The following is a 16,981-nucleotide window of genomic DNA, read 5'->3' as shown; positions in this document are numbered from 1 at the left end:
TCTGTCATCCTGAACCATATCCCGGTGATGTTAATACGTGCTCCTCCTTCCTCATGCAGTGGTCTTTTGTTTTCTCCCAGCGTCCATCCCAGTACTCCTCCGATCACAGCAAAGTTTATTACGTCATCAACCTGCTTCGGGGGGAGGCTCTCAAGTGGGCTACTGCCCTCTGGACCATGGATTTGCCTCTGCTCTACTCATTTTCATTTTTTTCCCGAGAGTTTTGTTTAGTTTTTGATCACTTTTTTGATCAATGTTGTGGATTGCAAGATTGTAACCAAATCTTTCATCCCGGTGGGAGCACTAGACATGCCCCTCTCAGTGCATACTTTAAAAAAGCACTCCACTTCCAGCTATAACACACCAAATCAAACCAGTCACTTTAGTGGTGTCAGGGAACCTTGAGGAGATGATCCAGTTCTTTATTTTTTCCTCTACATCTCCCCTTGTTTTAGGTCATCCCTGGGTAGTCAAACACAATCACTGGATTGATTGGCCGACTGGAGCAGTTACACCGTGGAGCGAAGTCTGCCACCGCGAGTGTCACTGAAATGCATTTGAGTGTCTCAAATGCATTTCTACTGTCGTGAATGTACTGAGATTACCCATAATGCACCTGGACGCAGCATATCCACACTAAAACCTTCAAAATTAGTGCATTACTTTAAAACTAAAATATATATGTGATATTTTCACTTTATAAAACTTCAGATGTGAAGTTAATTTAAATAACTTGTCCAAAATTAGTTTGGTTAAAATTTTAACCATAAGTTAAAACTGTATGCCTCTGGATGACTAGAATGGGGTCAAATGAAATGAGGTTTTTTTTGTTGTTGTTTTCCTGTGAGCAGTTCTCCGTTCTCTGTGGAGGATAGCGCAGTTTCTTCTGAAACTAGCTCTCCTCTGTTTGCAGAGGATAGAAATGCCCATCTACTCCACTCAGATCTTTGATGTCAGACTTTATAAATGTTAGTGGTCTAAAAATTATCCGACCAAAGGTTATCGGAAGATAATTAGTCCGCTGATGGTTTTCAAAATTATCTGCAAAGCCAATCCGTTAATCAAAACATTAGCTTCGATAATTAGCAGTTAGCAGATTAGCAGGACTGTGCCCACCACTGGTTCTGACACCCTGCAACTACCAGCGATTTCTTTGTCTTGTTACTGAGTGAACTGTTAGCCATGGTGGGTCAGGTGTTCCTACATCTGCGCTCAAACGGTCTCTCCTCCTCTGCAGTGACACCCCCCTCCGTCAGCTCCACAGGGAGCCACCTGGCCCGCCAACAACCACCATCTCATCTCTACAACTGGCCTGGATTTATACACAGTTATATTTCCCACTGCTTAACTAGAAAAGTGCAGTAGGACATGCTCCAAGCAGGCTGACCCTCTGCATTAGTCCATTTTTCATCAACCATTAAAATAAGGCCCTGTTTGGAGTAAACCTACTGAAACACAAACTGCATCAAAAACATTATCAACACTGACTTACAATTTTCTTACTACAGTAGATCTGCCACTTTTTCTCTGCTGGCAAAGCAAACATAGCAGCTTTGTTCTCCTCAGCCAGGTCCAGTTCATCCTGCAAGGGCACCAAAAGAAAGGGGTCACAGGCAAAAGACAAAGACCAACAAAGTCATGAATAAATGTAAAGTTCTGTGCTGCAGGCAGGATTTGTTTGTCTCTTGAGTCCCATCTTGACTTACCACCAGTTCCATGAACATGGTGTCCAGCTCCTGCTGTGGGGGCATGGGCAGGCTGGGCTCTAGTCCACTCACAGTATTAATGTTATCATGGCAATAGGTGATCTCTGGTTGGTCGCTCGCTTTGAAGCAGCAAGGCAGGAGAGATGATAGGACACGCCCCTTGCGTTGTTTTTTCCTGGAAGCCATATTTGTCGACGTGGATCCAGAATCACAACTACAGAAAGAAAGTTGACAACTTGTAATGAAGAATCAGGCTGTCAGTGCGCTCACTGTGTAGAAATAATTAGCTCCAAAGGATAACAAAGTTTCTTGGTTTTTGTGTCTCCTGTTGAAATACACTAATGTGTCCCATGGTACTGTAACATAGGAAGTCCCAGAATACTATTGCATAAAGTAGATGAGTTTCTGACTCTTTTGGATGGGACACCATTCCATCACAGGTTAATTCCACAGTGAGAAGCTTTTTACTTCATATATATTTACTGTAGTTAAAACGTTATTTCAACTCAGAGACCTCATATTGCTTCACTACATTTTCATCAAATACTTGGAGTAAATACAGGTGTACAGCCAGTATATTCATGAGCGTCAGTCGCAGGTTTTTCAGATAAATGAGGAAGGTAGGAGACAGGAAATATATGGTCAAATCACAGCTACACTGGGTGTACAGACAACACATTCTGAGTGCTGGTCCCAACCCAATAAGTATGGTTGTATCAGGAAAGACATCCATTGTACAGCTTGCGAAACTAAACATGCAGGTCACAAATCAAATTCCCATACAGGATTGGTCTAGGCCTCTGTGACTAAAGACCACCAGAGGCGCTGTTTTCCAACAATCAATCAATCAATCAATTTTATTTATATAGCGCCAACGGTCAAAACGACCCCCTGTCAGCAAGCACTTGCCGACAGCGGGAAGGAAAAACTCCCTTTTAACAGGAAGAAACCTCCAGCAGAACCAGGCTCAGGGAGGGGCAGTCTTCTGCTGGGACTGGTTGGGGCTGAGGGAGAGAATCAGGAAAAAGACATGCTGTGGAGGGGAGCAGAGATCAATCACTAATGATTAAATGCAGAGTGGTGCATACAGAGCAAAAAGAGAAAGAAACACTCAGTGCATCATGGGAACCCCCCAGCAGTCTAAGTCTATAGCAGCATAACTAAGGGATGGTTCAGGGTCACCTGATCCAGCCCTAACTATAAGCTTTAGCAAAAAGGAAAGTTTTAAGCCTAATCTTAAAAGTAGAGAGGGTGTCTGTCTCCCTGATCTGAATTGGGAGCTGGTTCCACAGGAGAGGAGCCTGAAAGCTGAAGGCTCTGCCTCCCATTCTACTCTTACAAACCCTAGGAATTACAAGTAAGCCTGCAGTCTGAGGGCGAAGCGCTCTATTGGGGTGATATGGTACTATGAGGTCCCTAAGATAAAATGGGACCTGATTATTCAAAACCTTATAAGTAAGAAGAAGAATTTTAAATTCTATACTAGAATTAACAGGAAGCCAATGAAGAGAGGCCAATATGGGTGAGATATGCTCTCTCCTTCTAGTCCCTGTCAGTACTCTAGCTGCAGCATTTTGAATTAACTGAAGGCTTTTCAGGGAACTTTTAGGACAACCTGATAATAATGAATTACAATAGTCCAGCCTAGAGGAAATAAATGCATGAATTAGTTTTTCAGCATAACTCTGAGACAAGACCTTTCTAATTTTAGAGATATTACGCAAATGCAAAAAAGCAGTTCTACATATTTGTTTAATATGCGCATTGAATGACATATCCTGATCAAAAATGACTCCAAGATTTCTCACAGTATTACTAGAGGTCAGGGTAATGCCATCCAGAGTAAGGATCTGGTTAGACACCATGTTTCTAAGATTTGTGGGGCCAAGTACAATAACTTCAGTTTTATCTGAGTTTAAAAGCAGGAAATTAGAGGTCATCCATGTCTTTATGTCTGTAAGACAATCCTGCAGTTTAGCTAATTGGTGTGTGTCCTCTGGCTTCATGGATAGATAAAGCTGGGTATCATCTGCGTAACAATGAAAATTTAAGCAATGCCGTCTAATAATACTGCCTAAGGGAAACATGTATAAAGTGAATAAAATTGGTCCTAGCACAGAACCTTGTGGAACTCCATAATTAACCTTAGTCTGTGAAGAAGATTTCCCATTTACATGAACAAATTGTAATCTATTAGATAAATATGATTCAAACCACCACAGCGGAGTGCCTTTAATACCTATGGCATGCTCTAATCTCTGTAATAAAATTTTATGGTCAACAGTATCAAAAGCAGCACTGAGGTCTAACAGAACAAGCACAGAGATGAGTCCACTGTCTGAGGCCATAAGAAGATCATTTGTAACCTTCACTAATGCTGTTTCTGTACTATGATGATTTCTAAAACCTGACTGAAACTCTTCAAATAGACCATTCCTCTGCAGATGATCAGTTAGCTGTTTTACAACTACCTTTTCAAGAATTTTTGAGAGAAAAGGAAGGTTGGAGATTGGCCTATAATTAGCTAAGATAGCTGGGTCAAGTGATGGCTTTTTAAGTAATGGTTTAATTACTGCCACCTTAAAAGCCTGTGGTACATTGCCAACTAATAAAGATAGATTGATCATATTTAAGATCGAAGCATTAATTAATGGTAGGGCTTCCTTGAGTAGCCTGGTAGGAATGGGGTCTAATAGACATGTTGATGGTTTGGAGGAAGTAACTAATGAAAATAACTCAGACAGAACAATCGGAGAGAAAGAGTCTAACCAAATACCGGCATCACTGAAAGCAGCCAAAGATAACGATACGTCTTTGGGATGGTTATGAGTAATTTTTTCTCTAATAGTTAAAATTTTATTAGCAAAGAAAGTCAAGAAGTCATTACTAGTTAAAGTTAAAGGAATACTCAGCTCAATAGAGCTCTGACTCTTTGTCAGCCTGGCTACAGTGCTGAAAAGAAACCTGGGGTTGTTCTTATTTTCTTAAATTAGTGATGAGTAGAAAGATGTCCTAGCTTTACGGAGGGCTTTTTTATAGAGCAACAGACTCTTTTTCCAGGCTAAGTGAAGATCTAAATTAGTGAGACGCCATTTCCTCTCCAACGTACGGGTTATCTGCTTTAAGCTGTGAGTTTGTGAGTTATACCACAGAGTCAGGCACTTCTGATTTAAGGCTCTCTTTTTCAGAGGAGCTACAGCATCCAAAGTTGTCTTCAATGAGGATGTAAATCTATTGAAGAGATACTCTATCTCACTTACAGAGTTTAGGTAGCTACTCTGCACTGTGTTGGTATATGGCATTAGAGAACATAAAGAAGGAATCATATCCTTAAACCTAGTTACAGCGCTTTCTGAAAGACTTCTAGTGTAATGAAACTTATTCCCCACTGCTGGGTAGTCCATCAGAGTAAATGTAAATGTTATTAAGAAATGATCAGACAGATGGGAGTTTTCAGGGAATACTGTTAAGTCTTCAATTTCCATACCATAAGTCAGAACAAGATCTAAGATATGATTAAAGTGGTGGGTGGACTCATTTACATTTTGAGCAAAGCCAATTGAGTCTAATAATGGATTAAATGCAGTGTTGAGGCTGTCATTCTCAGCATCTGTGTGGATGTTAAAATCGCCCACTATAATTATCTTATCTGAGCTAAGCACTAAGTCAGACAAAAGGTCTGAAAATTCACAGAGAAACTCACAGTAATGACCAGGTGGACGATAGATAATAACAAATAAAACTGGTTTTTGAGACTTCCAATTTGGATGGACAGTTAGTGTGACTCGGGGGTGTTGACTCATTTAAACTAACATATTCATCCTGCTGTAACCAGGTTTCTGTAAGGCAGAATAAATCAATATGTTGATCAATTATTACATCATTTACTAACAGGGACTTAGAAGAGAGAGATCTAATGTTTAATAGACCACATTTAACTGTTTTAGTCTGTGGTGCAGTTGAAGGTGCTATATTATTTTTTCTTTTTGAATTTTTATGCTTAAATAGATTTTTACTGGTTGTTGGTGGTCTGGGAGCAGGCACCGTCTCTACAGGGATGGGGTAATGAGGGGATGGCAGGGGGAGAGAAGCTGCAGAGAGGTGTGTAAGACTACAACTCTGCTTCCTGGTCCCAACCCTGGATAGTCATGGTTTGTAGGATTCAAGAAAATTGGCCAGATTTCTAGAAATGAGAGCTACTCCATCCAAAGTGGGATGGATGCCGTCTCTCCTAACAAGACCAGGTTTTCCCCAGAAGCTTTGCCAATTATCAATGAAGCCCACCTCATTTTTTGGACACCACTCAGACAGCCAGCAATTCAAGGAGAACATGCGGCTAAACATGTCACTCCCGGTCTGACTGGGGAGGGGCCCAGAGAAAACTACAGAGTCCGACATTGTTTTTGCAAAGTTACACACCGATTCAATGTTAATTTTAGTGACCTCCGATTGGCGTAACCGGGTGTCATTACTGCCGACGTGAATTACAATCTTACCAAATTTACGCTTAGCCTTAGCCAGCAGTTTCAAATTTCCTTCAATGTCGCCTGCTTTGGCCCCCGGAAGACAATTGACTATGGTTGCTGGTGTCGCTAACTTCACATTTCTCAAAACAGAGTCGCCAATAACCAGAGTTTGATCCTCGGTGGGTGTGTCGCCGAGTGGGGAAAAACGGTTAGAAATGTGAACGGGTTGGCGGTGTACACGGGGCTTCTGTTTAGGACTACGCTTCCTCCTCACAGTCACCCAGTCGGCCTGCTTTCCCGGCTGATCGGGATCTGCCGGAGGGGAACTAACGGCGGCTAAGCTACCTTGGTCTGCACCAACTACAGGGGCCTGGCTAGCTGTAGGATTTTCCAAGGTGCGGAGCCGAGTCTCCAATTCGCCCAGCCTGGCCTCCAAAGCTACGAATAAGCTACACTTATTACAAGTACCATTACTGCTAAAGGAGGCCGAGGAATAACTAAACACTTCACACCCAGAGCAGAAAAGTGCGGGAGAGACAGGAGAAGCCGCCATGCTAAATTGGCTAAGAGCTAGTAGCTGCGCTAAGCTAGCGGATTCCTATAAACACACGAAGTGAATAATGTGTAAATAATTTAGAGGTGATTCAGCAGAGGGAGTGCTTTAGTTAAGGCACGTGAAGATTACACTGTGAAACAAATCGTTATCTAGTTAACTAGATCAATCTAACTGCGCAGATTAAACAGCTAACAGATACAGCAAAACACCGCTGTGCTCCGGAACAGGAAGTGATACAATACCGCAGTGAGAGCCAACCACCAGTAGAGGCAAGCAAGAGCTCAAGACTCCGTGAGCTCAGACTCGGGGAACTTTTCAAGACTCAGTTTCAAAGAAAAATGTGAAGGCAACAGGATAGATAGATAGATAGATAGATAGATAGATAGATAGATAGATAGATAGATAGATAGATAGATAGATAGATAGATAGATAGATAGATAGATAGATAGATAGATAGATAGATAGATAAGAACAATAACTGAAAAACGAGCTAAAACAATACAAGGACAAGGAGTTATTAGCTCTACAGGTCCTACTTTATTTTCCTATCTTCACATTTAACTGAACATACATAACAAACCAACAACAGAACAACAAGAGCAGCAACAACAAATACAACTTTAAATGCCCCCCCAGGCTTAGGGAGGAAAAAAAAGGGGGAGCACAAAACTGGGCAGTCTTTTTTACAATCGGGCTGTGTTTGTTGTGTGGGCTGCTGAAGAGGAGGTACTGCTGGCCCACCACCAGAGGGTGCCCTGCCTGAAGTGCGGGCTTCAGGCACAAGAGAGCGCAGTCGCCCCTCAGGATCAGCTGGGAGTGACAGCTGTCAGTCATCAGCCACAATCACCTCATCCCATAAAAGCTGGGCAGCAACTCCACCTCGCTGCCGAGAAATCTTTCTGCCCGTCAGATAAACTTCTCAGCCTGTTTGTGCCATATGAACACATTTGCTCAGCTAAGCATCAACAGTTGTAACGTCCTTGCTTCTGTGCTTGACTAATTAATTCTGAGTTTGCAGATGTACCTTTTGTACACCTCGAGTTGTAGCTGTGTTTGGGGAGTTGGCGTCTCCGCTCCTCATTCCAGACTCTGCTAAGTGTAACATTAGGATCTGCACTAGCTCCGAGAGAATTGTGATTAGGAGGTGGAGGTTTTTTCCACCAAGAGGGAACTGTGCTGACTGTTTGCTGTGTGTGCACGCACCCACCATCACCTGTCTGTTCTTCCTGCCAGCAGTACCAGATCTGACAGTCGGAGGCAGTGGCCACCTGAGGACTCGGACTTGGCGGCTCCGTTGTGCTCCAGATCCGCTGGTAGTGGAAATCGCGTGGGACCCGGCTCTTCTCTGGACAGGCGTCTTCTATCCTCGAGCCTGCCCACACATCACCTTTGTATTATTGACTATTGTTCCAAAATTGCATTTGTCTGTTTTCCGTTGTGCACATTCACAACATTAAATTGTTGTATTTTGGCTTATCCATTGTCCGTTCATTTATGCCCCCTGTTGTGGGTCCGTGTCACTACACTTTCCCAACAGGATTTCTCGGCCAATGTCATGGACTCCGAGGGGCATCATCCACCGCTTGAACAACCAATGGAAAAGCAGGGTGCACAGGCGCCAGCAGGAGGCGTGTTAGGTGAGTTGCAGCAAATCTTAACCGCCTTCACTGCTTGGTTGGACTTAGTGACCGAGCAGAGCGCAATATTCAACCGCAGGATGGAGGCTCTCACCGCACAGGTGGAAGCGCCCACACAGGGCATGGCTGCAGCACCTCCTCCTGCTGACCTGGTGCCGAATACAGATATTCCAGTGGTCGTTCAACGAACCCCCCCACCATCCCCTGAAGCATACATATGCCCCCCGGAACCGTACGGAGGTTGTGTAGAGACGTGTTCAGACTTCTTAATGCAGTGTTCGCTCGTCTTTGCACAACGTCCTGTCATGTACACGTCAGATGTTATTAATTTGCTTCGAGGAGAGGCACGCTCCTGGGCTACGGTGCTCTGGGAGCAGAACTCACGGCTTCTATCAGCATATACTGAGTTTGTGAGGGAGTTCAGACTAGTGTTCGATCACCCAAATAGAGGCGAAACCGCTTCGAGTATGCTGCTGTCTATGAGACAGGGGCGTCGGAGTGCAGCCGAGTATGCAGTCAACTTCTGCATCATGGTAGCGAGGGCCGGCTGGAATACTGTTGCACTCCGCGCCGCCTTTGTAAACGGACTGTCTCTGGTCCTTAAGGAGCACCTGGTGGCTAAGGACGAGCCGCAGGATTTAGACAGGCTTATCGACCTGGTAGTACGGTTAGACAACCGATTAGCGGAACATCGACGGGAGCGAGGCGAAGGGTGTGGTCAGGCACGAGCCATCCCTCTTCCTTCCGGGTCCGAAAGGGAGCCGTCTTCCCCACGCTCCACAGCCAGAGGGCTCCGTGTGGCAACAGCTCCCCCTGCTGACGTTGTTAGGGAGACGAGCAGGGCCAAAATAACTGAGGAAGCTGGATCGTGGGGAGTGTTTTCTCTGCAGCTCAAAGGAGCACACACAGAAAAACTGCCCCAAATGGTTAAAACAATGCCCACCCTTAGAGACTGGGCTGAGGGTGGGCCATAATACTCACGCGGGGAAACCCCGTAAATCCGCACGCATCCCAGTTACGATCCTGAGTGGGATCTAACCCGTCACACCCCAGCACTGGTGGACACGGGTCGGAGGGGAATCTGCTGGACATTAGATGGGCAAAGGAAGTTGGGCTCCCTCTAGTGGCCTTACCGTCACCATTGTCGGTACGGGCACTAGATGGCACCCTTCTCCCATTAATCACACACCAGACACAGCCAGTGACATTGGTTGTGTCTGGAAATCACAGGGAGGAGACTGTGTTTTATGTGACACCTTCTACCTCCCGAGTGATTTTGGGCTTTCCATGAATGTTAAAGCACAATCCCCGGATTGATTGGCCGTCTGGGGTTGTGACGCAGTGGAGCAAAACCTGCCACCGGGAGTGTTTAGGATCCTCGGTTCCACCTGGTGTGACAGCTAAGGAGGAGGTTCTAGTCCCCCCCAATCTGGCGGCGGTGCCAGGCGAGTACCATGACCTTGCTGACGTCTTCAGCAAGGATCTGGCACTCACGCTGCCCCCGCACCGTCCGTACGATTGTGCCATTGATTTGATACTGGGCGCTGAGTACCCGTCCAGCAGGCTATACAACCTCTCACGTCCGGAACGCGAATCAATGGAGATCTACATGCGGGATCTCGTTAGCTGCCAGGCTGATCCGGAACTCCACCTCCCCGATGGGTGCTGGTTTCTTTTTTGTGGGCAAGAAAGACGGCGGACTCCATCCATGCATTGATTACAGAGGGCTGAACGAGATCACAGTTTGCAACCGATACCAGTTACCTCTGTTAGTTTCAGTGTTCATGCCCTTGCATGGAGCCCAAATTTTCACAAAACTGGATCTTAGAAATCTGGTTTGGATGGAGGGAGACGAGTGGAAAACGGCATTTAACACCCCGTTAGGTCATTTTGAGTACCTGGTCATGCTGTTCAGCCTCACCAATGCGCCCGCGACGTTCCAAGCGTTGGTTAATGACGTCTTGCGGGACTTTCTGCATCGGTTTGTCTTTGTATACCTTGACGATATCCACATCTTCTCCCCAGATCCTGAGACTCATGTGCAGCATGTACGTCAGGTCCTGCAGCGGTTGTTGGAGAACCGGCTGTTTGTGAAGGGCGAGAAGTGTGAGTTCCACCGCACTTCTTTGTCCTTCCTGGGGTTCATAATCTCCTCCAACTCCGTCTCCCCTGATCCGGCCAAGGTTGCGGCGGTGAGAGATTTGCCCCAACCGACAAGCCGTAGGAAATTGCAGCAGTTCCTCGGCTTTGCAAATTTCTACCAGAGGTTCATAAACGGCTATAGCCAGGTAGTTAACCCCCTGACGGCCCTAACCTCCACTAAAGTCCCCTTCACCTGGTCGAATCGGTGCGAAGCTGCGTTTAGGGAGTTGAAACGCCGGTTCTCAACTGCACCAGTTCTGGTGCAGCCCGATCCCAATCGCCAGTTTGTAGTCGAAATGGATGCCTCTGACTCAGGGATAGTCCCAGAGCGGGGAGTCCGATAAGGTCCTCCACCCTTGTGCCTATTTTTCCCGCAGGTTGACCCCGGCAGAACGGAACTATGATGTCGGCAATCGGGAACTCCTAGCGGTGAAAGAGGCTCTTGAGGAGTGGAGACACCTCAGAGCAGAGTTGTAGTCTTACACACCTCTCTGCAGCTTCTCTCCCCCTGCCATCCCCTCATTACCCCATCCCCGTAGAGACGGTGCCTGCTCCCAGACTAACAATAACCAGCAAAAATCTATTTAAGCATAAAAATTCAAAAAGAAAAAATAATATAGCACCTTCAACTGCACCACAGACTAAAACAGTTAAATGTGGTCTATTAAACATTAGGTCTCTCTCTTCTAGGTCCCTGTTGGTAAATGATATAATAATTGATCAACATATTGATTTATTCTGCCTTACAGAAACCTGGTTACAGCAGGATGAATATGTTAGTTTAAATGAGTCAACACCCCCGAGTCACACTAACTGTCAGAATGCTCGTAGCACGGGCCGGGGTGGAGGATTAGCAGCAATCTTCCATTCCAGCTTATTAATTAATCAAAAACCCAGATAGAGCTTTAATTCATTTGAAAGCTTGACTCTTAGTCTTGTCCATCCAAATTGGAAGTCCCAAAAACCAGTTTTATTTGTTATTATCTATCGTCCACCTGGTCGTTACTGTGAGTTTCTCTGTGAATTTTCAGACCTTTTGTCTGACTTAGTGCTTAGCTCAGATAAGATAATTATAGTGGGCGATTTTAACATCCACACAGATGCTGAGAATGACAGCCTCAACACTGCATTTAATCTATTATTAGACTCTATTGGCTTTGCTCAAAGAGTAAATGAGTCCACCCACCACTTTAATCATATCTTAGATCTTGTTCTGACCTATGGTATGGAAATAGAAGACTTAACAGTATTCCCTGAAAACTCCCTTCTGTCTGATCATTTCTTAATAACATTTACATTTACTCTGATGGACTACCCAGCAGTGGGGAATAAGTTTCATTACACTAGAAGTCTTTCAGAAAGCGCTGTAACTAGGTTTAAGGATATGATTCCTTCTTTATGTTCTCTAATGCCATATACCAACACAGTGCAGAGTAGCTACCTAAACTCTGTAAGTGAGATAGAGTATCTCGTCAATAGTTTTACATCCTCATTGAAGACAACTTTGGATGCTGTAGCTCCTCTAAAAAAGAGAGCTTTAAATCAGAAGTGCCTGACTCCGTGGTATAACTCACAAACTTGTAGCTTAAAGCAGATAACCCGTAAGTTGGAGAGGAAATGGCGTCTCACTAATTTAGAAGATCTTCACTTAGCCTGGAAAAAGAGTCTGTTGCTCTATAAAAAAAAGCCCTCCGTAAAGCTAGGACATCTTTCTACTCATCACTAATTGAAGAAAATAAGAACAACCCCAGGTTTCTTTTCAGCACTGTAGCCAGGCTGACAAAGAGTCAGAGCTCTATTGAACTGAGTATTCCATTAACTTTAACAAGTAATGACTTCATGACTTTCTTTGCTAACAAAAGTTTAACTATTAGAGAAAAAATTACTCATAACCATCCCAAAGACGTATCGTTATCTTTGGCTGCTTTCAGTGATGCCGGTATTTGGTTAGACTCTTTCTCTCCGATTGTTCTGTCTGAGTTATTTTCATTAGTTACTTCATCCAAACCATCAACATGTTTATTAGACCCCATTCCTACCAGGCTGCTCAAGGAAGCCCTACCATTATTTAATGCTTCGATCTTAAATATGATCAATCTATCTTTGTTAGTTGGCTATGTACCACAGGCTTTTAAGGTGGCAGTAATTAAACCATTACTTAAAAAGCCATCACTTGACCCAGCTATCTTAGCTAATTATAGGCCAATCTCCAAGCTTCCTTTTCTCTCAAAAATTCTTGAAAGGGTAGTTGTAAAACAGCTAACTGATCATCTGCAGAGAAATGGTCTATTTGAAGAGTTTCAGTCAGGTTTTAGAATTCATCATAGTACAGAAACAGCATTAGTGAAGGTTACAAATGATCTTCTTATGGCCTCGGACAGTGGACTCATCTCTGTGCTTGTTCTGTTAGACCTCAGTGCTGCTTTTGATACTGTTGACCATAAAATTTTATTACAGAGATTAGAGCATGCCATAGGTATTAAAGGCACTGCGCTGCGGTGGTTTGAATCATATTTGTCTAATAGATTGCAATTTGTTCATGTAAATGGGGAATCTTCTTCACAGACTAAAGTTAATTATGGAGTTCCACAAGGTTCTGTGCTAGGACCAATTTTATTCACTTTATACATGCTTCCCTTAGGCAGTATTATTAGACGGTATTGCTTAAATTTTCATTGTTACGCAGATGATACCCAGCTTTATCTATCCATGAAGCCAGAGGACACACACCAGTTAGCTAAACTGCAGGATTGTCTTACAGACATAAAGACATGGATGACCTCTAATTTCCTGCTTTTAAACTCAGATAAAACTGAAGTTATTGTACTTGGCCCCACAAATCTTAGAAACATGGTGTCTAACCAGATCCTTACTCTGGATGGCATTACCCTGACCTCTAGTAATACTGTGAGAAATCCTGGAGTCATTTTTGATCAGGATATGTCATTCAAAGTGCATATTAAACAAATATGTAGGACTGCTTTTTTGCATTTACGCAATATCTCTAAAATCAGAAAGGTCTTGTCTCAGAGTGATGCTGAAAAACTAATTCATGCATTTATTTCCTCTAGGCTGGACTATTGTAATTCATTATTATCAGGTTGTCCTAAAAGTTCCCTAAAAAGCCTTCAGTTAATTCAAAATGCTGCAGCTAGAGTACTGACAGGGAAGGAGAGAGCATATCTCACCCATATTGGCCTCTCTTCATTGGCTTCCTGTTAATTCTAGAATAGAATTTAAAATTCTTCTTCTTACTTATAAGGTTTTGAATAATCAGGTCCCATCTTATCTTAGGGACCTCGTAGTACCATATCACCCCAATAGAGCGCTTCGCTCTCAGACTGCAGGCTTACTTGTAGTTCCTAGGGTTTGTAAGAGTAGAATGAGAGGCAGAGCCTTCAGCTTTCAGGCTCCTCTCCTGTGGAACCAGCTCCCAATTCAGATCAGGGAGACAGACACCCTCTCTACTTTTAAGATTAGGCTTAAAACTTTCCTTTTTGCTAAAGCTTATAGTTAGGGCTGGATCAGGTGACCCTGAACCATCCCTTAGTTATGCTGCTATAGATGTAGACTGCTGGGGGGTTCCCATGATGCACTGTTTCTTTCTCTTTTTGCTCTGTATGCACCACTCTGCATTTAATCATTAGTGATCGATCTCTGCTCCCCTCCACAGCATGTCTTTTTCCTGGTTCTCTCCCTCAGCCCCAACCAGTCCCAGCAGAAGACTGCCCCTCCCTGAGCCTGGTTCTGCTGGAGGTTTCTTCCTGTTAAAAGGGAGTTTTTCCTTCCCACTGTAGCCAAGTGCTTGCTCACAGGGGGTTGTTTTGACCGTTGGGGTTTTACATAATTATTGTATGGCCTTGCCTTACAATATAAAGCGCCTTGGGGCAACTGTTTGTTGTGATTTGGCGCTATATATAAAAAAAAATTGAATTGAACTGAATTATAATGCTTTAAGTATTAGTGCCAATTTCATTGTAAACTCTTTATATGCTTCAGTAGGGAAACCATCCGGGCCGGGTGCTTTGTTACTCTGCATGAATTTTATCACCTGTATCACTGTTGCTGTTGATATTTCTCTGTCCATATGCACTTGATCCTCTGGTGTTATTTCTGGAACAGCCAAGCTGTCCATAAAGCTGCTGATTTGAGATGGATCTCCGTTTGATTCTAAGCTATAAAGATTGGAATAGAATTGTTTGAACTGACTATTAATGTCATCAGGGTTGGTGGATTTTACCCCTGCTGACATGTTTATTTTGGTGATAGTATTTGTAGCTTTGGATTGTCTGATTTGGTGGGCTAATAGTTTTCCAGCTTTCTCTCCATGGTCATAGAATGTTTGTTTTGATTTTAAAAATATCTGTTCAGTTTGATTAATAGATAGGTTATCAAATTCTGTTTTTAATAATAATTTTTTCTTATAGAGCTCCGGTGTTGGAGAGTTGGCGTATAAATGATCTGTTTCAGCTATACTATGTGACAGGTCTGTTAATCATTGTTTAAGTTTCTTCCTCTGGTATGCTGAATACGAGGTCTGTTAGAAAAGTATCGGACCTTTTTTTAAAAAAAAAAACCTGATGGATTTGAATCATGTGTGCCAACCTTGAACCTTCGTGCGCATGCGTGAATTTTTTCACGCCTGTCGATTGCGTCATTTGCTGGTGAGCAGCCTTTGTGTGAGGATGTGTGTAGTGCTCTCAGATTTTCATTGCAAGGAAAAATACGGAACGACTGGAGCAGTGCTACTGCATCAAATTTTGCCCGAAACTGGGCGACAGCCAGGTGGAAACCATTCGGAAGATTCATACCATAATTCTTAGATGAATTTGGTGAGTTCATCTCTAACTTGTCATCAAACTAGTGCAGATAACATTCTGATTATTGGTGATTATGATTATTGATGAGTCGATGCACATTAGTGGAAATACCCTGGATTTGGTTCTCGATCGTGGTATTGCTGTCACGAATATTGACATCATGCCTCTTGCATCGTTGGTCTCTGATCACTCACTTATGTTTACAGTTTCGCTGCCATGTTTAGTGGAACAACAACCTTATTTATCACTGCAGCGATGCATCAACTCCTCAACTAAGACTGAACTCAAAGCTAGATTGCCTGATGTCTTAGCTTCACATCTGGAAAATGCCCAATCAATAGACAGTCTTGTGAATAAACTCAGTGCTCATAACTACACTCGACATGATTGCACCACCTTTATTAAAACCACCCCCCCCCCCCCCAAAAAAAAAACAATGGTTCAGTGATTACTTGCATGACCTCAAGCATAAGGCTAGAGGTGTAGAACGGAAATGGCATAGTTCAAAATTAGTATTCCACCTTGCGTGGTGTGATGCTATCTTAGACTATAAGCCTGCACTACTGGCTACAAAGCGGACCGATTAAATCCCTGGCAGTAGCATTTTGAACCAGTTGGAGACCCCTAATGCTGGACTGCGGTAAACCACAAAATAGAACATTGCAGTAGTCCAGTCTAGAAGAGACAAATGCATGAATCAGGATCTCAGCATCAGCCATAGACAGGATGGGATGAATCTTTGCTGTATTTCGTAGGTGGAAGAAAGCAGTTCTCGTAATATCTCTAAAGTATAGTGTAAGGGACAACATAGAATCAAAAATTACCCCAAGGTTCCTCACTTTGTCAGTGTGATGTATGACACATGAGCCTAGGCTAAGCGTTAGCTGGTCAAATTGATGCTGATGTCTCACCTGACCAAGAACCATCACTTCAGTCTTATCAGAGTTTAAAAGTAGGAAGTTGCTAGACATCCAGCTTCTCAATGATGCAAGGCAATCTTCTAAGGATTTTATGTGAATGAGATTACCAGCTGTTATCGGCATGTATGAGTATCATAAGCATAGCAATAATCCCAAACGTTGCAACATGTGCCCAAGGGGTGCTATATAATGGGAGAAGAGATTAATAATTACTAGCACAGTTGGTCCAAGAGTGGACCACAGGTCCTTAAACAGATTTGTTGGTATAGGATCAAATAAACAGGTTGTGCTTTTTGTTGACGTTACGAGTTTCATCAGCATGCCTAGTGAGATACTATCAAATTCTGTAAATCTAGGTAATACCTCAGTAGTGGCGCCCACCTCAGTAGCAGGGTGTAGTGGCTGGGTTAAGGCATGCTGGGATATGTTTAACCTAATGTCTTCTATTTTCTTCTTGAAGTAATCCAAGAAATCTTGTGCTGTAAAAGGAGAGCGACTTACAGGTGGTTGTCCATGAATAAGTGTTCTGTTGTGATTCTGCCCATCAGCCCGTTTGGTTTTTGAGTTGTCTTTATTTTTGTATTAATTGTATGTGGGTTTGATCATCTGGTTTATTGCTTTCTTGGTATTTGTTATTTGTGTTATTCTGATTTCATGTGGTTGAGTTTTCTTTTGATGGTTATGTTTTTGGGGCCTTGTTTTCCTTGCACCTTTGATTATTGTGTGATCATCA

At 43.4% G+C, this 16,981-nt stretch overlaps 1 protein-coding gene across 2 annotated transcripts in view; it reads right to left on the bottom strand.

Annotated features, from left to right (window-relative positions):
* The window catches only part of daam1a (dishevelled associated activator of morphogenesis 1a), a 275,436-nt gene that overhangs the window by 221,804 nt on the left and 36,651 nt on the right, over window positions 1–16,981 (bottom strand). For both annotated transcript variants that reach the window (XM_034159463.1, XM_034159462.1), the window contains exons 2-3: window positions 1,707–1,920; window positions 1,493–1,582 (exon numbers count right to left, since the gene is read on the bottom strand). In XM_034159463.1, the coding sequence (XP_034015354.1) occupies window positions 1,493–1,582; window positions 1,707–1,892 (276 nt within the window). In that variant the 5' untranslated portion in view covers window positions 1,893–1,920. The remainder of the gene's footprint in view (window positions 1–1,492; window positions 1,583–1,706; window positions 1,921–16,981) is intronic.

This window comes from Thalassophryne amazonica, chromosome 19, assembly GCF_902500255.1.
Source record: "Thalassophryne amazonica chromosome 19, fThaAma1.1, whole genome shotgun sequence".
Classification (NCBI taxonomy): Eukaryota; Metazoa; Chordata; class Actinopteri; order Batrachoidiformes; family Batrachoididae; genus Thalassophryne; species Thalassophryne amazonica.
This window is presented reverse-complemented; position numbering and strand designations above follow the sequence as displayed.